At 40.4% G+C, this 20,798-nt stretch overlaps 1 protein-coding gene across 1 annotated transcript; it reads right to left on the bottom strand.

The window, feature by feature from the left end:
- Nucleotides 1-6,207: 6,207 nt before the first annotated feature.
- LOC121006123 (keratin, type I cytoskeletal 12-like) lies at nt 6,208-15,818 on the bottom strand. Its single transcript, XM_040439064.1, has 8 exons — nt 15,345-15,818; nt 10,476-10,558; nt 9,524-9,680; nt 9,261-9,419; nt 8,884-9,009; nt 8,549-8,766; nt 8,243-8,298; nt 6,208-6,667 (listed from the first exon to the last, which is right to left on the bottom strand). Exons 1-8 carry the CDS (start codon nt 15,738-15,740, stop codon nt 6,570-6,572), a joined length of 1,293 nt encoding a protein of 430 aa, XP_040294998.1. The 5' UTR covers nt 15,741-15,818; the 3' UTR covers nt 6,208-6,569.
- Between the last annotated feature and the right edge of the window lie 4,980 nt (nt 15,819-20,798).

Raw genomic sequence — 20,798 nt, 5'->3', positions numbered from 1 at the left:
GGGTTTTCTCTGGGTGGTAGGACCTCCATTTGTGTAATCCATGTAAGCATAAAATGGGCATGATCGGCATGAAGAGAGTAGAAAAAATGGTGGAAATGCCTGGAATTTGAATACCTAAAACATTGTTGTTGGTAAATTCAAGGTATGTAAGCCTCACCCCCAGGGATGTCCCAAAGTCACATGGGAATTCCCACTTATGGGTGGAGATTACATGAGCCCCACCTAATTTCCTGTGACTGTCTCTACAATTAGGGACATACCCTGCAAATTCAGCACGGTTGGCAACTATGAAACTGTATGTGTACAATTATATACAGTCTGCCTCAGTGGCACTAAACACGGTTTGTTTTAGCTTCCTGAATGCCCGACAAAGGTTGCAACGTCTCCTTAGTTACTGGAGAAAGCACTGCTCTGAAGAACAAACTACTGCTCTAGCAAAGATAATATTCTGCAAAGGATCAGATTCACCCACCATAGTACCAAAGGATGCCCTGGTGGGTCCAGATTGTTGTGTAATAATGGCACATACTAAAACACAGCCCTAAGAACCTGCAAAAGACATTCTCAAATGAAGCTGACTTTAGAGCCAACCACTTGCCGCTAAGGTCTATTTCTTATAGGCTGATTTACAAATATCTTAATTCATCTTATTGATGATACGTGCTTTGTACATTTCATGATAATGATAGTGTAACACCCCAGAGTTGTGTTACTAAACTCTTTTACCCCGCTACAATCTGTTAGGAGCATTAACTTTGTCATCTCATGTAATTTTACCTTACATCCTTACAAATGTGCATTGTAAGCCTTGTAAATATATATTGTTGTCATTCTTCATGTTCACCAGCAGGTGGCAGCAATGTGTTAGCAAGGACTTAAGTCAGTTTAGTGTTTCTGAGCTGGAATAGTACATTCCAGTTCAGCTCCCCCCTCTGTGAGCAGAGTGGATTACTCCCATATCCTGCCTCATGGGGAGGGAAGGAAGTTAGTGTTTGTGTGTAACCCACCCCCTGCTAGGGGTAGGGTGTGCATGTTAGGAGCTCCCAGATATAGGGAATCAAGCCAGGATCTTGTCTCGGCTGAGACAGTGATCATCATCCCCAGCCTGAGCCTTGCAGTCTCAGCTGGTAGAAGCAAGCAGACATCTCCAGTTACAGGAAGAAGCATACCCTGTGAAGATAACTGTGAGTACAGACCAGAGACCCAGGAGAAGACATATTCCTCCTCAGCTAGTCAGTCCCCAGACAGCAGAAGATAGAAAGTGCAGAAGCCAAATTCCTGCCACAGTTTAGAGCTAACAAGCAGACGTCATTTCCTGCAAAGCTCCAGGTACATGATAGAGCAGAAGATATATTCCTGCCAACCATTGCCAATACCTGCTGGGACCTAAAACTAAAGCTGTACCTTGCTTGGATGAAAGCTACTCTCAGTAAAGACAAGTTTGAACTTTACCAAAGGTCTAGATCTCAATTACTGCTGCAAATCCCTCTATTACTCCTACTAGAACCACACTCATTTATTGCAAGTGAGCCAGGATCCAGGAGTCCATCCCTACCCAGGTAGGAGACACTGTTGACACTATTGCCACTACCATACAGAGACATTACACTACTCTGGCATTCCTAACCTGGTGAGTTACAACACCTTAAAGGGCCCTGTGACAGTACCCTGCGCATGCTGCAATTGGCGTCAGGAACAAACAATAGACTATTATACCCATATTCTGACCCACTGCATAATTTGGCGTCTGTGTAACCGTACCACGGTCCTGCTCATTGCAATAGCAACAAACTTTATGATGCAGTTATAGTAGATGCCCACATGTACTTAAGGGTTTAGAGTGAGTCCAAGAACCCTAGTCTGACACTGGCTAACAGTGTTAAAAATTATGCAATAAATACCACTGCACCTGTTTTCATATAGGAGTGGTAATCTTTTCCTATATAACCTTACCATATATTCATGAAGAACAGAAAACATTGCCCCATTTGACCCTAGTTACACCCAGCTGCGTCAGTTGTTCAAATGACGTGAATATGGTATAATATAATCCTAAACGTTCCCATGAATAAACCCCAATAGCCTGCATGATGACCTGCCTTTCATCATGACTGCAGAATGCATACTACTATAGATCACTTATTCTTATTTCATCACCTTTTGAATATAGTTCATTCTGTAAAGCAACTCTGAGTGGTTATAATACTAGGAGTCACACCCTCGTGTCTCATTATCTTCTACTTTAAATGTGAATTATCTTCAGTCATTCCCATATGAGTGAGTTATGAGTCACTGTTGGTTAACTCTTTCCTTAATGCTCACTTTAAGTTATTGTTTTGCTGATAAGTTAATAAAAAAGATCAATTGGTCAGTTCAATAATAAGAGTATTAGATGATTTCAGCTAGTAACTTCATAATATGATATGGGTTTATTTGGAGGTGAACCTGTTGATGAAATGTAGGGAAGTTTCCATCCTCATGGGTGTAGCTTTGGGAGGTATAGAGGTAGCAGTCACATCCAACCCTTGGTGACAGGGTTGGTTCTTGTACTGAGAGTAATTTAGCTAATAACGAAAAGTAAACTTATCAATATACAATTCCCTTATGCTTTGTCAAACGTAATGGTTGGCATCACCATTATTCTGGACCATGAGGTTTAATTTCCATTTCTACATCGATTAGCTCTAAAACCAGCTCCAAGTGGGCTGTTGTGCTCTGTGAACATTAGAGGTCTATTACTATGTCAAAGTCAGCACCTACCAGGGCATCCATTGATTTTCAAGCAGGCAAATCCATATATCTAATATTTTCTAACTTTATGGAATAAAAACTAAGAATGAGCTGAGACCAAGGGCGGGCTGGGAATTTTAAGTACCTCCATTTGATCTATGTGCACAGACCTGCCTGTACCCTATTTTATTGAAGCCTAATAAACTGGACGTTTTATCTTGGAATTGGTGAGTGCCGCTGTCTCCTTCTCATCTCTCTCCTGAATACACCATTGTGTCTATCTCAGCAGAGCACCACCGTATCCATTTGCTGAATCACATTACCTGTGTCTCCCTTGCAATCCTGCATACTGGTCAGGTGTAGCAGTGCCGGCAGCGCTTTCTCCTCTTGATTATATTGGGAATTTTAAGTGGTCATGGAAAAAGACTGAAAGTGGCTCTATGTCATAGGCAGGTCCAAATTTACTGCAGGTGAGGTGAGTCCAACACAGGTAGACAGGGATAAGTCAATTGGCTGGGGTCAGCAACACCATAGTGCAGCAGACTATACCACCCCAGCAGAACCAAAGACCACTGTGCAGCACACAATACAGCCCTAGGAAAATACCTCCTTAGAAGCAGCTCCTTTGTGAGGGTACAGTGGTCACCAATCAGGTACCTAAAGATATGATGCTCTCAGCATTAATTAATGTAGGAGAATCAGGCACTTATGCACCTGGCCAGCAGTCACAGGTGCCCTCCTGAATTCAACTGTATCGCCATCCTCAGGACGATGATACAATTTCAAACTGTGGTGAAGGCGGCAGTATTTTGTGCTGCACTGTGGTATTTGGCTCTTTTTGGGCACTGCCCACTTCTGCTGTCCCTGCCTACATGTGTTGGCCCTGCCTACTTGTGTTGCCCCGCATTCCGGCAGTTTGGACCCACCTACAACATGGGGCCACTTTTAGGTTTTTTTCCAGAGCCAATTCCCAGTCTGCCCCTGGATGTTCCAAGCATTACCTGGACATTGTCCCAGCTGAAAGTTTCCCTGTAGGATCTATGGCCAGTCCAACACTCGCTGAGACCCCAGAAAATTGAGGTCTCTAACTTTTAACAATAGCAGACATTAATTACTAACATCATTTCAGCAGTATAGAAGTGTTAGGTATGGATATGTCATGGATGGTTTAAATCCCTACAAACCTGTTGTTTCTTCCCCTCCAACATTTACAGTAAATTAGCTCATCCCCTAATATAATTTACTTGTGCAAGCATGTCTGTCCAAATAGCTCTCAAGAACATTTACAACGTCATCAGAAGCACTTGAAATAAGACAGTGGTTTAAATTTTTCACAATGCAAATATTAGTAAAATAGGAATTCAAATCAACTGTTTTATCAGTGGGCCAATTTGACCTCAGTGGACCTTTGCAGATAGATAGACAGGTGACAGGTTCATCATGAGGAATTATTAACAGATAGTAATGTTTTATACATAATTGCTCACCATATCCACATCTTCTCTGTTGGCTATGCTTATGCATAAAGAGTAGACCTTTTTTTAATAAAGTTTTGCATTCATCTGCGTTTCCTCATTAGCATTTTGTCTATTGTGTATGAAGACCAAAAGGCTCCCCATTTATTTACATGGATATGTGAATTCTACCTGTCCAGTACTCCTGTATCCATCATCTTTCTGGAACAAATTTCAATTAAAGGCAATACACTTTTATACTATTACCCAGGGTAAACTCCTTCATACAAACAAAGCTGATTTATTGTGTAAGAGAAATTTCTTATGACTACACTTTTTCTTTACATTGTAGAAACAATGGAGGGAATTTATCAGGCCCTGCACATCAGAATTCTATTTTCAAGAAGATATAAAAATAGGGCTTTATGACTTTTTTGAGCTTATTTGCCCCCCACATATTGTAACATATTGTATTTATACACCACTCATTTCAGTTTTCAATTTGGGAGGGAAAGTGGCCATAGTTGGGCACTAGCTTCCATCCAGATTTAGCAACTGTGACTTTTTGAAAAACAATACAAATTGTCACAATCTTACTTAAACAAAGAGATGGTGGAAAAAGAGGAATAACATGTCAAGACAGAAGTGGTAGACTTAAAGATGCACCAAATTTATCAAATATAGTGTGACATGCGATACATTGGGCGCAAATTATGGCAACACAGACTCAAGAAAAACTGACTAACCCTCACGATAAATCCCCTCCAATATATTAGTCATCCAAATTCATCTTTTTATGTACTATTGATTATGTGTCCTGAGACCCAATGGCTTTCAAACCTAATTCATGTTGTATTAGTATAATTCCTCCACATCTATTGAGGGTAGGAAGGTTTGATCATCAATTTTAAATCCCTCAAGTTTTAGCAGCAAATCTGAGGTGTCCCAGATATATGAGGCCAGACCAGTAAAAAAAATAGTCTGAGGATCACATCAATGTAAATGCCTGTATTCCAAATTAAACTCCCTATGCCTGACACAATGGGCCTCCCTTTTAATGGGGTCAGCCCCTTGTGCACTTTTGGTAATCCATGGAATGTAGAAATAACTGGTTGAGAGGGTATCATAAATTCCACCTCATCCTTATTGACTTGGCCCTCAGATTGTGTCTTACTGTTCAGCTCTTTGAGCTCATGGGAGATTTCCATTGCATTCCCTGATAATTTCTGATATAATGATGTGTCTTGAAGCATATTAGTACAAAGCTCAATAGCTTTGTACGTTCCCTTTGTTGAAGGGTTTAATGGTGATATTTGTATCATTCTGTAGGTTTTCAGTGTGGACCATTCTTCCTTAGTGAGGTTGCATCATCCCCATCTGTTTTCACCTAGTTTTCCAAGTTCATAGGTTGCTCAAAAATGCCAATGTTTCCACAATCAGTTGCTGGGGTAATTTTAGTGTTTTTAGTTTTAAGGTTTGAATGTGTATTTTTATTGGTATCCATAAACCCCTCCTGTAGGAGATCCTGTAAAGTTTTTACAGCAGGTAGATTTCACATCTCATTCTGATATTCCCTACATACAGTAATTTTTTGTCCCCGTTCTGAAAATATTTGAACCATTGTAATTTTCTAATAAATAAAGATCCACCCCTTATCCAAATTAATGGATTATATCTTACATTTGGTATGTGTAGGATAGACCTTTTCTAATATAATAGCATCATATCAGTAGATGTGAGTTGGTGTGAAGAAATATTGATAACAGATGATTATGTATACTATATCTGTATTCTTTTAGACTGCAAAGGGGACCAGAGAACCTCATGTCAGCAGACGGGGGTTAAAGCAGGCTCCCCGGTGATGTTTTGAAAATTGTCCCTGACACAAGGACTCTTTTGGCTTGAGATTGGCTGTCTGCTTTGGTGGATTGCTGGCATCTACTAAAGTCAGTAGGTACCATGTAAGACTGGTGACGGTGACACAAGATGATTCACTTCACACATAAGTTTATATAATGCTTTATTAAGTCAAATGATCACAGGCACATCATCTTCAAAGTCAAATTCATTCTTTTAGTCTTGTTAACTTTAGAAGTATGTACTGTCATTATTTCAGTTTAATAGCTTACACTGTGCAAGGTCCTAAGATGAGCACGGAAAATGGTTTCAATGAAAGCATATTGCATTTGGGTTATTACTGTGTTAGCAATTGATACTTTACACAGATTTTGTATTGGGGCTTCAAGTGACCGCTTTGGTAATGACTAATGTAATAATACATTAAACTTGTTGTAATCAATACCACTTTTATTAACTAAGTTGAAATTATCATATCTCTTTGTACATTTCAGAAGGCTATGTCTGTGTTATCATTCAACTGTTGCATTACATCTTCTCTTCAACTTCCTTGACTTCAGTGGAGACCACTTTCCCGTTAACGACATCTTCAATTATTGTTTTCACCTTCCTCGTTTTGATTGGATCTAAAATATTTTTCATTGTATTAAAAAAAAAAATAGACAAAAGGAGATCATGATAATGATATGTATAATAAAATAATATCAATAATATTTTTGTAGGCAAAACACCCCTACTCCAAGCAATCCAAGCCAAAAACTTTCCATACACATTAAATAAAGATGACATAATATATGGGGCAGTCTTATTCTACCCGAAGGCAGATGTTGGAAGATCACTGTCTCAAAAGAACGTTTAAAACGAAAAAAAAATGTATTACAAAAATTGATAGGGAAAGACCTGTGTACTCAGGTATAGTCAAGCTAAAGTGATCAAAGAGGGCCTGGATAGGATACTGGTCACCTCAGTGAAGCACAATTAATTAGATGACGTCACGGAGAGTATCTCCGTGCACATACCAGTATCCCCCAACAACAATCAGTGACCAGTGCACGTGCATGTAATCTGGACAAACAAGGTTCAACAAACTGCCTATTTCATTGAAATCATAGGAAACCTGTGGCACTGTAACATATTACACTATATACTGTACTTAATGTAGCAACTGTCAACTAAGCTGAGCTACTTCAACTTATTTTATCAATTTTTGTAACGATTTTTTGTTTTAGTTTTAAAGTTTTAAACTTTCTTTTGAGGCAGTGATTTGTATTGTATTGTAGAAAGTGAACCTAAGTAACCTATACTTTATATCATATCTCATGCACTAGAGGACCTTTCACCAGTCCTGACATTATCTTGTAAATAGCTGGCTGTGTATGGCATACTGAAGGCATGTTATATCGCTTACTATCTTCCCTATGGGCTGCTTCATTTCCCCACTGTTCCCCCGTTCTGGTTTCCCATCTGGTTTGTAAATTCATACCATCGGTACAGGGAGGAGGAGACGGCCCTGTTTCTCAAGGGATGTCACCTTCTCCCTGGCTGTGACACTCTCCGCTATGATTGAGCACAGCGGGGTAACGGAGCAGTGCGTATGGAAAATAGGTACCGATATAACAAGCCTTTACAGCCAGCTATTTATATGATAATGTCAGGATCAGTGAAAGGCCCTCTTTATATCCACTAAACTATACAGTACTATTTACAATTTAGCAAAGTTGATATACTGACATTAATAGTTGGCAAAATGGCACAAAGTATGGCAAGTTTGTGAATATTGTGCATAGCCTAATATATTTGGCAGACGCCTAACTCTTCCTTACACCACCATATATGATTGGCATATCTACACTAAAGTTGCATATCTTTAGTAAGTGTGGTGTAGTTTTAACTAAACAAAATTAAAAACAAAATGCTTAGCTAAAGGCCACAATGGGTGGAGTTCTTATACACTCAATGTATAAAAAAGATGGTTGATTTCAATTCATTTATCATCAGGCCTTATTGCCTATAGAATCCATCCCAGAAGAGCTTAAGCTGATCTCTGATTTTGGAGAGGGTAGTCCTTCACAGGTTGTCATTGCTCAATAGCTAAACAGATGGAACAACCATGGCAAGGCCAGGTAGAACCCACAGGGTCACCTCCTATGATATGTATGCTGCTGAAGACCGTTTATTTTTCTGGTAAAAATGACACTGACCATTTTTGGAGTCAACTGAAGATGCCGGTGACTTGGTCTGCTGTACACTGATGGACCTAGGAATATAAAAAATGCATGTTTGAAATACATCCATCATCTAATGCAGACTACCTTTGATTTGAACCAGTATTGCTGTGATGAATTTTCAATTTGCTTATATTGTATATAACCTTTGAGAGCAGCACTCTACTCGGGTGGTTATATCAAAGAGAATTCACAGTAATTTAAAATTCTCAGTCATTTCACTGTTGTCCCTTTCTCCATTTCTCACATAGTATCGGTTTGTGGGTCACACATTGTTCTCACCCGATTTCTCCTTCTAGCAGGCGTCTGTAGGTCTCAATCTCCATCTCTAGCCTGGTCTTGATGTCCAAAAGCCGTAGGTACTCTCCTTTCTGTCTTTCCATATCAGATCTGGCCTGTTGTAGCTGTTCTTCAATGCTGCTGATTTGGCTCTGAAGTTGGCTCAGCTGGACGCAGTAGCGACCTTCTGTCTCTGCTAATGTTCCTTCAAGAGAGTTTTTCTAGGATAGGTACAATTGTAGAAATTAATAGAAATGAATTCTGTACTGAACATATTGTTTGTACATGTTGCAATAAAAGCAATCACAATTGTTATGATTTGGTCTGTATTAACTTACCATTGATATCTGAGCCTGAAGTTCGATTTCAAGACTTTGAAGTGTCCGCTTCAGGTCTGAAATCTCTGATCTGCTTGTCTGGACTTCTTGAACTCCAATGGAGATTTCCTTTTTCAATTCACTGCTCTGTAATGGCATAACATGGTCAGGCAGTTTTATAAAGAAATGTAGATGAATGAAAAATTACAATGTCAGAAAGTATTATTTTACTGAACAAGTACTAGATTGTTGGAGCAAGCTTCAAGCAGATGTGGAAGGAAAGTCAACAGTAAGTGAATTAATACATTCATTAGGGCATATTAGATTCACCAAGTGGTCTTTTTCTGCCACCAGACTTCATGTTTCTATGAGGAAAAAATCTACAAAATGAGCTCTACCTTCTTGAGGAACCACTCCTCAGCTTGTTTGCGATTCTTCTCAGCAAGATCTTCATACTCTGCTCTCATGTTATTCAGAAGTTTAGTGAGATCCACACCTGGCGCAGCATCCATTTCAACATTTACTTGACCAGTGCTACCCTTAAAGGAATTCATCTCCTATGTTGATGAAACACAATCATATTAATCACAGTCACAGTTGGTCATAGTCCTATATATTGCATAGATAAAATATTGATTAGGAGTGTAAGCATATTTCTTACCTCTTGATGGTTCTTCTTGAGGAATGCAAGCTCTTCAGACAAGGACTCAATCTGCAACTCAAGCTCAGATCTTGAGACGGTCAGTTCATCCAGCACACGACGGAGTCCATTGATGTCAGTCTCTACACTCTGACGTAAAGCCAGCTCATTTTCATACCTAATGAAAATAATATTCAGATTATAAATATCTAAAATTAATAATATCACTAAGTTTTTTGTATTCTTTACTGTATCGTGGTCTATAGAAACAGATGACTTCCTCAAAGTATTGCTCCCAAATCAGATAGGCCCCATTTAATCTCTGGAACCCAGACCATCTTTTATTTATAAGAGTCAAATATAGAAGAAGTGGCCACATATGTGTGATAGAGATAGCCAAGCTAGTAACTCTTAGATTTCAAGGAGAGCTACACATACTGTAAGTGCTTTCACCTCTTTTTAACTCGAACAAAACACTGGACAGCCATCAAGGAACAAGGACTTCCCCATGTTCCTAAGAGGTCAAATTCCCAGGGGTTAGCAGTGTATACACATCCCATACTAATAGAAGGAAGGATAGGATGAGATAGGAAAGGGAAAGAGAGACAGATGGACTGCCCTGGACAAAGGAGGTAATTGATTGGGCCATGGCCAAAATCCAGCCCTGGGTCCACTTGATATCCCAGTCCTTTTCTCCTATTTAAACCTTTTACAAAGTTTAGGTATTTTATATTATTTGTAATGCCTGGGAGTCTGTGCAGTATTAATGTATTCAAAATAGTGACCCCCATTGTATATTGAGTTGTCTATTATGAATATTAGTCTAATGTTAGTGATTGAGACCTGCAAAAAGTACGTAAAATATGTTCTAATATATAATACAGTATAATATGAGATATACCGTAATAAAGAATATAATTTAATAAAAATATGGTGTATTAAAAGAATATATTTTGAACTATGCCACACTCACTTCATTCTGAAGTCATCAGCTGCCAGCCTGGCATTGTCAATCTGGAGAACAACCCGGGCATTGTCTGTGGTTCCAATGAGGATCTGTTAGACAAAAAAAGGATTAGTCATGTGGTTAACTTTATGTGTATATAATCCATTAAGTACTTCAGATGTTTTAGTTCAGAAGCTTTGATCTTTATAATTGTCACACACAGCCAATATATCGGCAGATGAGACATTTTTCATGGATATCCTTTTTATGGGTTTCTAGATCTTCAAGTCTAACTTTACTACCTTGTGTAAATGAGATAGTTAATTATATGCTATTCAGATCCACATTTTGAGAACCATTGTAAAAGTTCTACAAAACGTGACAGGTGGGAAAATTGCCAAGGCTGAATACATTCAGAAGACTTTGATAATAACTGAATTCAATTAAAAGTACTATAAAGTATTAACAATTTCATAAGATTTAAGGTACAGTTTTCACAGGATGACAACCAACCAGTATGTTTTTGTATTCTGATTGGAAAACTAGTGTGCCCAACCCTAACAACAGGAGAACATACAATACAAACTCATGTTTATGTTGTCTGTGGATGGTTACGAACCCAGGACTTAAGGCTGTATTAGACAGCTCGATTCTCCCGGCGATTGTCAGGAAGGAAGCGTTCCCATGCTATCCAGTTGTTTGCCTGCAGCAGAACGTCATTAGACGCCACGATCTGCGGGCAAACAATAATTTTTAAACCTGTCAAAAGATTTGGATTGTATGATGAATGAGCGTCATCCGAACGCTCGTTAGCAATGATTGGCCCGACAATCGCCTGGTGTAATACAGGCTTTACATAGCGCAAGTGCTAATTTGGCTAAATTGCTGCTACTGTCTTATCTCAATCTTTTTTTTGACGTTCTAGGACCTCTTATGGTCTACAATAATAAGGGTATATCACCTGTAGACAAGGAGCATAATAAAAGTCTTCGAATAGTAATCATCTCCTTGTTTATTGCTATTTATGTCTTCTTATATGTACAGGGTAGGCCATTTATATGGATACACCTTAATAAAATGGGAATGGTTGGTGATATTAACTTCCTGTTTGTGGCACATGAGTATATGTGAGGGGGGAAACTTTTCAAGATGGGTGGTGACCATGGCGGCCATTTTGAAGTCGGCCATTTTGAATCCAACTTTAGTTTTTTCAATAGGAAGAGGGTCATTTGACACATCAGACTTTTTGGGAATTTCACAAGAAAAATAATGGTGTGCTTGGTTTTAACGTAACTTTATTCTTTCATGAGTTATTTACAAGTTTCTGACCACTTACAAAATGTGTTCAATGTGCTGCCCATTGTGTTGGATTGTCAATGCAACCCTTTTCTCCCACTCTTCACACACTGATAGCAACACCGCAGGAGAAATGCTAGCACAGGCTTCCAGTATCCGTAGTTTCAGGTGCTGCACATCACATCTACGGATACTGGAAGCCTGTGCTAGCATTTCTCCTGCGGTGTTGCTATCAGTGTGTGAAGAGTGGGAGAAGAGGGTTGCATTGACAATCCAACACAATGGGCAGCACATTGAACACATTTTATAAGTGGTCAGAAACTTGTAAATAACTCATGAAAGAATAAAGTTACGTTAAAACCAAGCACACTATTGTTTTTCTTGTGAAATTCCCAATAAGTTTGATGTGTCACATGACCCTCTTCCTATTGAAAAAACAAAAGTTGGATTCAAAATGGCCGACTTCAAAATGGCCGCCATGGTCACCACCCATCTTGAAAAGTTTCCCCCCTCACATATACTAATGTGCCACAAACAGGAAGTTAATATCACCAACCATTCCCATTTTATTAAGGTGTATCCATATAAATGGCCCACCCTGTAGAGTTAATCTTTTCATGTGCCTAACTAGAAACTTATCTTAAAACTCTATAATGACGTTGGCGGTTTGAAACATTTGGCGCGGGGGGGGGGGGGGGTGGGGTGGGCAGCCAATAGCAGGCCGTGACAGGGACAAGCCTCCCTAGCATCACTTGCGATGCTAGGGAGGCTCACCCCCATCTTGGCCTGCTATTTGCTGCCCTCCCCCCTCCCCCCCACTAATCGCCAGATGTTCTGATCAGAGAGGCGGGGAGATGCAGCGGCACCCGTGCGAGAATCAGGAGTAATGCGGGTGCCGGGCAGTGAGGTAAGTATCATCTATATGAGGAGATCCCCACCATGTCTGGGACCCACAAAGAAATTATTTGCACATATGGTGAGGAAGTTTTCAGAGCACCAGATAATGCGAAAACAAATTTCTAAAAATGAAAACTCAATGGTTTTCATATACATTTGTGAGTGGGCATTGGAATAAAGCACTCGACTGTAGATAATTCAAAGCAAGCCAAGTCAGGAAAAATCGAGAAGAATTCAAGTGGTTTCTATGAAGTCTCCACCTTTTGCGACTAAGGCCACTTTTACACAGCAGTAATTTGGTCAATATTTTGCATCACTACTTTGTAAGCCAAAACTATGAACGAGTCCAAAACTAGCCAGATGCAAATCTTTCCATCATAGTCTTTCTCTGCTTACTTTCGACTTCTGGTTTTACTGATGCAAAATACAGACATGCTGCCTTGTGAAAGTAGCCTTAATCTTCATAATGTATTTAATCACTTTTGAGCCTCTACTGTGCAAGTAGGATACATTTGCTTTATATAAACCTTGAAAAGAAGCATGCAGTCTATTAGGAGACACATTTATTGTGTTCTATGTCCTGAGTCTATGTTTGAAATGGCTGTCTCTACAATTGTTTTCTTCTAATACAGTATGTGGTCCCTTTGATTCTGTTGTACAAACAAGTGTATTGTTTGCTTTCTATGAGATCTGTTTTTCTTTATTCTTCAGTGTAAGCTGAACGTGATGGAAAATCCACATCAAGAGAAAGTATATCACTCATAAAGAGCCCCAGGGTACCAGCTCCATGTTAACAATGGAAATATATCCATCTTGAAGGCATTGTGTTGAATGCAGAACAGGAGAACTAGCATGTATAATTGTTTCCTTATTGCTGACAACATTGTTTTATCCTTTGTTACCATATACAAAGATTTCTGGCCAGAAACAAGGGCTTTTTGATGATAAAGTAAGTCAATTGGCACTTGTTTAAGGACCCCCAAATGGGCAGGCAGTTGTTTGAATGAATGGCCGCATAAACCATCAGATCATTCTTTCAGCCATCCATTTACATTGTTGTCAGTGGCACACCTGCTGTTTACACGGCACATGTGCTGATGACATAAGACAATTTCAAAAGATCCAATCAGCAGAATGGTAGCCCTTATACATGATGCAATGATAAGGAAGGAAGTTTCCTTTTGGGTGATAATGTCTTAAGAAGACAGTCGCAGTTTCCATGAGCTGGGACCACCAACAATAAGAGGCAGGTTCAAATACTCAGGGTGAGCGCTTGTTGATATAAAATGAGACGTGGATGCTTATGAGCTCCATTTAAACCCTGAGAATTGTAACCTGCTTATATGTCCAGGGCATTGGGGGTAGTCCAAGTTTTTGAAAACCCTTCCTAATTGGACCTTTTGATGTGACTGATGCATGGGAACACATGCTTGTTCCGTATAGAATAGATCATATTCCAAATGTAGCAGTTAGGGTCCATTCACACGTCCGTGGTGTGTTGCGGACCCGCAACACACCCGGCCGGCACCCCCTATAGAAATGCCTATTCTTGTCCGCTCGGGGAGGAAGTTCGGGGCCGCGCTCCGCAAATGCGGAAGCTGAGAGCACATAGTGTGCTTTCTGCTTCACGTCCGGGCCCATAGAGAATGAATGGGTCCGCACCCGTGCCACAAAATTGCGGAACAGGTGCGGTCCCTTTTGCGGACGTGTGAATGGGGCCTTAAGTTTATCATTACCCTGTTATTTCATGGATTTATTTGTATTATTAGTCGGGCCATACTGCCAATTTGACAAGACCATCTAATGTGTATGGGGGCCTGTTGACTTTCTCCTGATGGAAGGTGTTGAAGGTGGGTAGGATCAGGTAGTTAGATTTCAACGTGCCCAATCCTTCGGTTTTCAGCGAGATAAGCCACCGCAAGAGTTGTCTAGCAATAGCTTTCTATCCTTTCCTTTTCCACAAAACATGATTCTTGGCAGAGTCAAGTGTGCATGTATATGGCAGAAGGGGGGGGGGGTGTCGAAAAAGATATCTATCAGCTGAACAAGCTTTTGGCCATCAGCAATCTAAGGCTACTTTCACACGCCTTTTGTGACGGATCCGTTCAGATAATACAGCCGTTTGCATCCGTTCTGAATGGATCAGTTTGTATTATATTTAACATAGCCAACACGGATCCGTCTTGAACACCATTGAAAGTCAATGGAGGACGGATCCGTTTTCTATTGTGCCAGATTGTGTCAAGTGAAAATGGATCCGTCCCCATTGACTTACATTGTGTGCCAGGACGGATCCGTTTGGCTCAGTTTCATCAGAAGGACACCAAAGAGCTGAAAGCAGCGTTTTGGTGTCCGTCTCCAAAGCAGAATGGAGACTGAACTGATGCAAACTGATGCATTCTGAGCAGATCCTTTTCCATTCAGATTGCATTGGAATGCAAACTGATCCGTTTTGGACCGCTTGTGAGAGCCCTGAACGGATCTCACAAACGGAAAGCCAAAACGCGAGTGTGAAAGAAGACTAATGTGTATGGCGAGCCAGTTGGTGATACCACTATGTGTTATCTTTGGATTTACATAATATTGCTGTTAAATCTTCTGAAAGAGTTATCACAGTGCACAAACAATGCATTCCCATTCATTAAATATGAACTGTATTCCCTCTAGATTGTTTACTCACTACAATAAATAGTAGTAACTTACCTTGCTCTTGAGATCTTCAATGACCTGGAAGTATTTAGAGTAATCTCGGGATTGTGTATTGTTGACGGCATGATGCTGCTCATACCATTCCCTAATTTTCTTCTCCAGCTCGGAATTAGCCAGCTCCAAAGCTCTCACTTTATCGAGATAGGCAGCCAGGCGATCATTCAGGTTTTGCATGGTCTGCTTCTCCCCACCAAGCAGAAGACCATCACTCCCACCAAAACCAGAGCTGCAGTAGCTGAAGTTGGCATTTTGAGATGACAATCCTCCACCAAAACCAGCTCCGGACAAGGATGCACTGCTGAATCCTCCAAATCCTCCATAGCTGCTGCCCCGGTTGCTTTGTGTTTTTTGGCTGGATGATTTAATCTGAAAACCGCTGGAGTAAGACATTTTGTAATATTGAGGACTATGTACCAAAGCAATATCACCTTGATGTAGGAGGATGCAAGAGGCTGAGTTCAGTACTCTCTTGTGTCACCTTTATACGGTGAGAGTGGGTGGGTCTCTGGGTGTTCATTGTGCATGTTCCTCCTTTCACATGTAAGCATTTTTATTTACGGTCTGTCTACCTGCTGAGCACGTTATGCCCACCTGTTGAAAAACAACAGATGTAAGTATCATCCCTCTCTGAAACATGCCTGGAGCATTTCTAGTCTATCACAATAGAAGAGAGGTGGGGTGAGATTTAACTATTATGAGAATACTTTTCCTATTATCCATGTCTTACTAATGTGTATTTCTCACTGCTTTACAAACGATGTACTTCTTATGCCTTCGGCAGTGGTCTCCAACCCATAGCTTTCCTGCTGTTGCAAAACTACCAAACCCAGCACACCTTGACAGCCACTGCTTATTAGTACATGAGTTGTATTTTTGCAACATACACTACTTTAGAGTTACAGACAGGACATGATTGGACCTGGAGGTTTCCGTATTGCAGTAGTTTCCAACCTGCAACTGTCCAGAAGTTACAAAACGACTACTTCCAGCCTTCCTTGGCTCACTGGCACACATTGGGATTATTTTTGTCCACTACCATATTAGATGAATGCAGATATGTCTGTATTGTGGTATTCCAGAATGATATCTACTAATGTAGTGGCCATCCGAGGTTCATTTGATCATATAGATACACTTGATCATATAAGCACACTTGGTAGCTGAAGGGCAGTGAGATATCACATATCTCTTAGTGGCTTGGACCTATCTGCTCAGTAAGTTTTTTTTTTATTACCTGTAGATGTAGCAGCACTGAGTTGGACAAACTTTATCTGTAGTTTTATAAAACAGTATAACATTATCTTACTGATAAATTTATGTTTTTTCCATCTATGTGGCCATGGTATGCGTTTTCAGTGCAAGACCCTGGATCCTTAGCTTGGGAGACTCCCACATGGTAAATCAATGGATTTCAGTTTTATTTTGCTATAACTGGCTCAATATTTTATTGCGTAAATTGTAGGTCACTAGAACTATAGGACAAATGGGGTACCAGACCCCCCATGATGCCAGACACTATAAAAACACCAAGTCCAACTCATGGGAATCTATGACAGGCACATTTTGGCGACATCTAAGGCTGAAATGGGGGCATGGCACTCTTAAGCTGGCACACGAGATATGTATTTATGTATTGGCCGAACCCACCAATATCGACCGTCTAATGTGCATTTTGGTCTCCTGACTCCCCCCAAGCATCAGCTGTTGGACATATGGAATTCAATTGCCTGATCCTTTAGATAGCAGGGAACGCTGGTAGTCTGGCAGTGGCTTTCTCCTCCCTCTTCATTCATTACATATGCATGTTTGGCCAGGAGGATCAGTAGAGATAGCTGTGGGTCAGATATGTGTCCAGCTGACAGCTATCTCATGTGTATGGCCAGCTTTAGGGGCATCTGAAGTCGCAGATTATGGTCAAAGGCAGTGAAGACATTCATGATACAGTCCCTGGTGGTCCGTGGTAGTGAAAATATGCATGCTCCAATCACAAGTTCTCATCTTTAGGGGTCTTGGACTATTGCCCAGGTTGCTACCCCCTAAAATTGACCCTGGGTTGATCCCTTTTTAAGCTTCTATTGCTGGCTCTTTGGAGGTCCAGTAGGGGCCACTGCAATTAGCCGGTTTGCTTCCCCGTAGAACTGGCCTTATACTGTATGCTTCGACAGCTGGAAGGGAATCTTTGGCATGAACTTGTGCCTTTTTTCCCTTTTCAAATGGAGGGAACGAAGACATGTCAATGAGTAACTGGGATATTTGTTTAATTGGGCTACAAATTCCAACATTTTTAAGATCAGTATGTGGAATAATAAGACAATGGTCATTGATTCCAGCAATGTAAAGGTTGGTAATGCCTAAATACAGAATAGTACGGTAATAATGATGTAACATTATATAGGTCATTTGTATAGGAGCTAAGAAACTGAGCTGCAATGAATACACTGTTTTCCTGTGGTATCCAGTTACGCTATGCGTTGCTAAGTATAATCACATTCAGCCAGCCTGACTCAGTTTCATGGTGAGATAATAATCTATGTCTGCCCATCACACTGGTTTTACTACTATAATCGCTTTGGATCAATTAAAGGTTGTGTCTGCAAGAGAAAAAAAAAGTTACTTCTTTTTTCAGATTGATCTTCCAGGATCCTTGAAAATTATGGAATGGTCACAACTAATGTTGAGCGAATTGAAGTATCCAAAGTGGAATTCAATCCGAATTTCATGAAAAATTTGATTAGCCGAATTTCCTCACGCTTCGTGGTAATGAATCAATTTTCTCTGAAATGGTGGGGGGAAAAAACATACTCACCTCCTCCATTTACGTGCGAAATGGCTGACGCGGCCATCTGGGTTGAAGATATCGTGGGAAAACTTGCGCGTGGTGACATGTGATGTCACCACTCCAGATTAACCCCTGATAGCCCTCAATGTTAATCTCAGATGCCGCGATCAGCAATGAACGTGGCATGTGAGCGGTTCAATGACAGCGGGCGGCGCAATCACTGTTCCCCGTCATTGCGTCTGCTACATACAAACAAATGTGCTTCGAAACAAATTTCTTTGTGAAATACAGGGAAGCACCCGAATCAAGTTTGTCATAACTTCGCTCATCTCTAATCACAACTACAAAGCTATTCAATCATGCCAAAAAGGGGATGGAACTGCGACAACCTCTCTTTTTTAATTGACTGGTGGACTGCAATAACACTGTGTCATGTGTGGGCACAGTGACCCCTTCTACCCCTGACAACTTCCTTCCCCGAACCATAACCTTTTTATTTTTCCATTCACATAGGTGATTGAGCACTTGTTTTTTTGTGGGACAAGTTGTACTGTCTAATGGCATCACTTAATATTGCATACGATGTAGTGGGAAGCTAGAAAAAAATTCAAAATGGTTTGAAATTGGAAAAAACACAATTTTTTTTATGAGCTTTGCTTTTACGGCATTCCCTATGCGGTAAAACTGACCCATGACCTTCATTCTCCAGGTCAGTACGATTATAGAGATACCACATTTATATATTTTTTTTGTGTTTTAATACTCAAAAAAAAAAAATATGGATTTTTTTTTCTTTTTTACAAAATATTTTGATCCCCATTTCTTTTTTATAGTTATGTCTACCGACATGTGTGAGGTCATTTTTAGCTAGACGGTCTGTAGTTTTTATTGATACCATTTTGGAGTATTTGAGACTTTCTGGTAACTTTTCATTCAATTTTTTTGAGAGGTGAAATCTGAAATTGATGGAATCTGATTGGTTGCTATAGGCAACTAAGCCAGTTCTACTTTACACCAGTTTGATAAATGACCCCATACACTGTATGCGGCAGATTCTCTATCACCTATACTGTCAGTTCTACCTATCATGCCTATAAATATCACAGATTTTGAGAGTAAAAAAAAAAAGCTAAGTGCATAGTGATATACCTGCATGGAAGCTCCGGCACCTGCACAGCTAAGCCACTTATGGAGTGCAAACTTTCTTTGTTTGATCTCACCGATTTGGTTTGTTTAGTAGTATAGCATGCAATTGTCTCCAGGACATGACACAACGGAAATAGCCCTCTCCCTGTCTGGGCGACATGCTTGTTTAGTATCCAATAAAGTGACCATATCAGATAATTCCATAACTAGCAATTTCCCGAATATAGAAATCATAAATATTTCCTGCTGGGAATTTCAGATTCCACACAATGGCACTGTATATGGCAGCTGCAGTGGTGGTGGCGAGGCTTATACCCTTTTCTGTTGAGAGCATCTAATCCAAAGAATTCAATAATTAGATTATGGGATGGCTATTTTGCAATAAATTGTTAGGGGCTCTTCACATGCGGCAGATCTTTTTGCAGACGTTTCTGCTCATGTACTTGCTGCTTTTGAAGGCACCCTTGTAGAAGCACCAAATATGGAACTTCAATGTAGAAAAAAAACTGGTAAAAAAGTCTGGAAACACGAAGTCTTGTTTCCACGTAATTTATGGATGTGATCTTAGTGATGTGATAGTAATCCTAATTTGTGCAGCCAGGGTGCGGCTGTAACAATGTACGTCTTCCATTCCTTTTATGCTTCATCACCTCCCTCTGTCATTCCCTCCTATGATTTTGAATTGAGAAATGACATTTCCACACAGGTGAATAGAGATAATGATTATGTACCTGGGTGGGTGTGAGTTGCTGAACACCTTATTCTCTTGGTATGTGAATCCCTAAATGGTACCAGGAGTGATGATTTATCACTAGCTAGGGGCGAGGCTCAATGTTATTGCATCCTTTTCTATCTTGATGCCAGAAAACCAGTTTTGCACTTGACAAAATGAACCCCTTATTCAGAGTCAGACACCCATGACAGCGAGACACAATAATGGTATGTACTCAGTATAGGAACTGTCTGGTGCTCTCTTGAGCAGGGAGCTTCAGGCACGAGAACATATTGCTATGTATTTTGTCTTTGACAGTCAAGGGTGATCAGTTCTACTGCCAAAGGAAGATCAGTCTAGCTTCAATGCGTATTGATAAACGGAACCACTGGCGCTAGATGCTCATATCGATGCTGCAGTGTCGCAGCAGTCCCGTATGTCCTGCTGCTTGGGAAGTAGAAATCACAGTAAAAACAGAATGAGACACCGCGCACAGCCAATAAATCCAAACACCCCCTCCTGCTATTCTTCTCTGATCCAATAATGCCAATAAGTATCTCCACTAAATGATCAAGATTACCTTGATTTGGATACTGTCCTGGGACTTCTCGTTCTCCGAGGTGCAGGTCACGTCATATGGGGCGCAAATCTTTTCAAAGTTCTTATGCGCAGGGGTTCTCTACAGATATAAGGCTGCTAGTTCGGAGTGCGCCCCGGCCGATGGCGAAAACTCCACTATACTATTACTGACGAAGAGCATCGTAACTTGCTCGGAATGCGTTGGACTGTATTTTGGTGCTACTGACGACCC

The sequence above is a fragment of the Bufo bufo genome, chromosome 6, assembly GCF_905171765.1.
Source record: "Bufo bufo chromosome 6, aBufBuf1.1, whole genome shotgun sequence".
Classification (NCBI taxonomy): Eukaryota; Metazoa; Chordata; class Amphibia; order Anura; family Bufonidae; genus Bufo; species Bufo bufo.
Note: the sequence above shows the minus strand (reverse complement) of the source record. Positions and strands in the feature narration are given on the sequence as shown.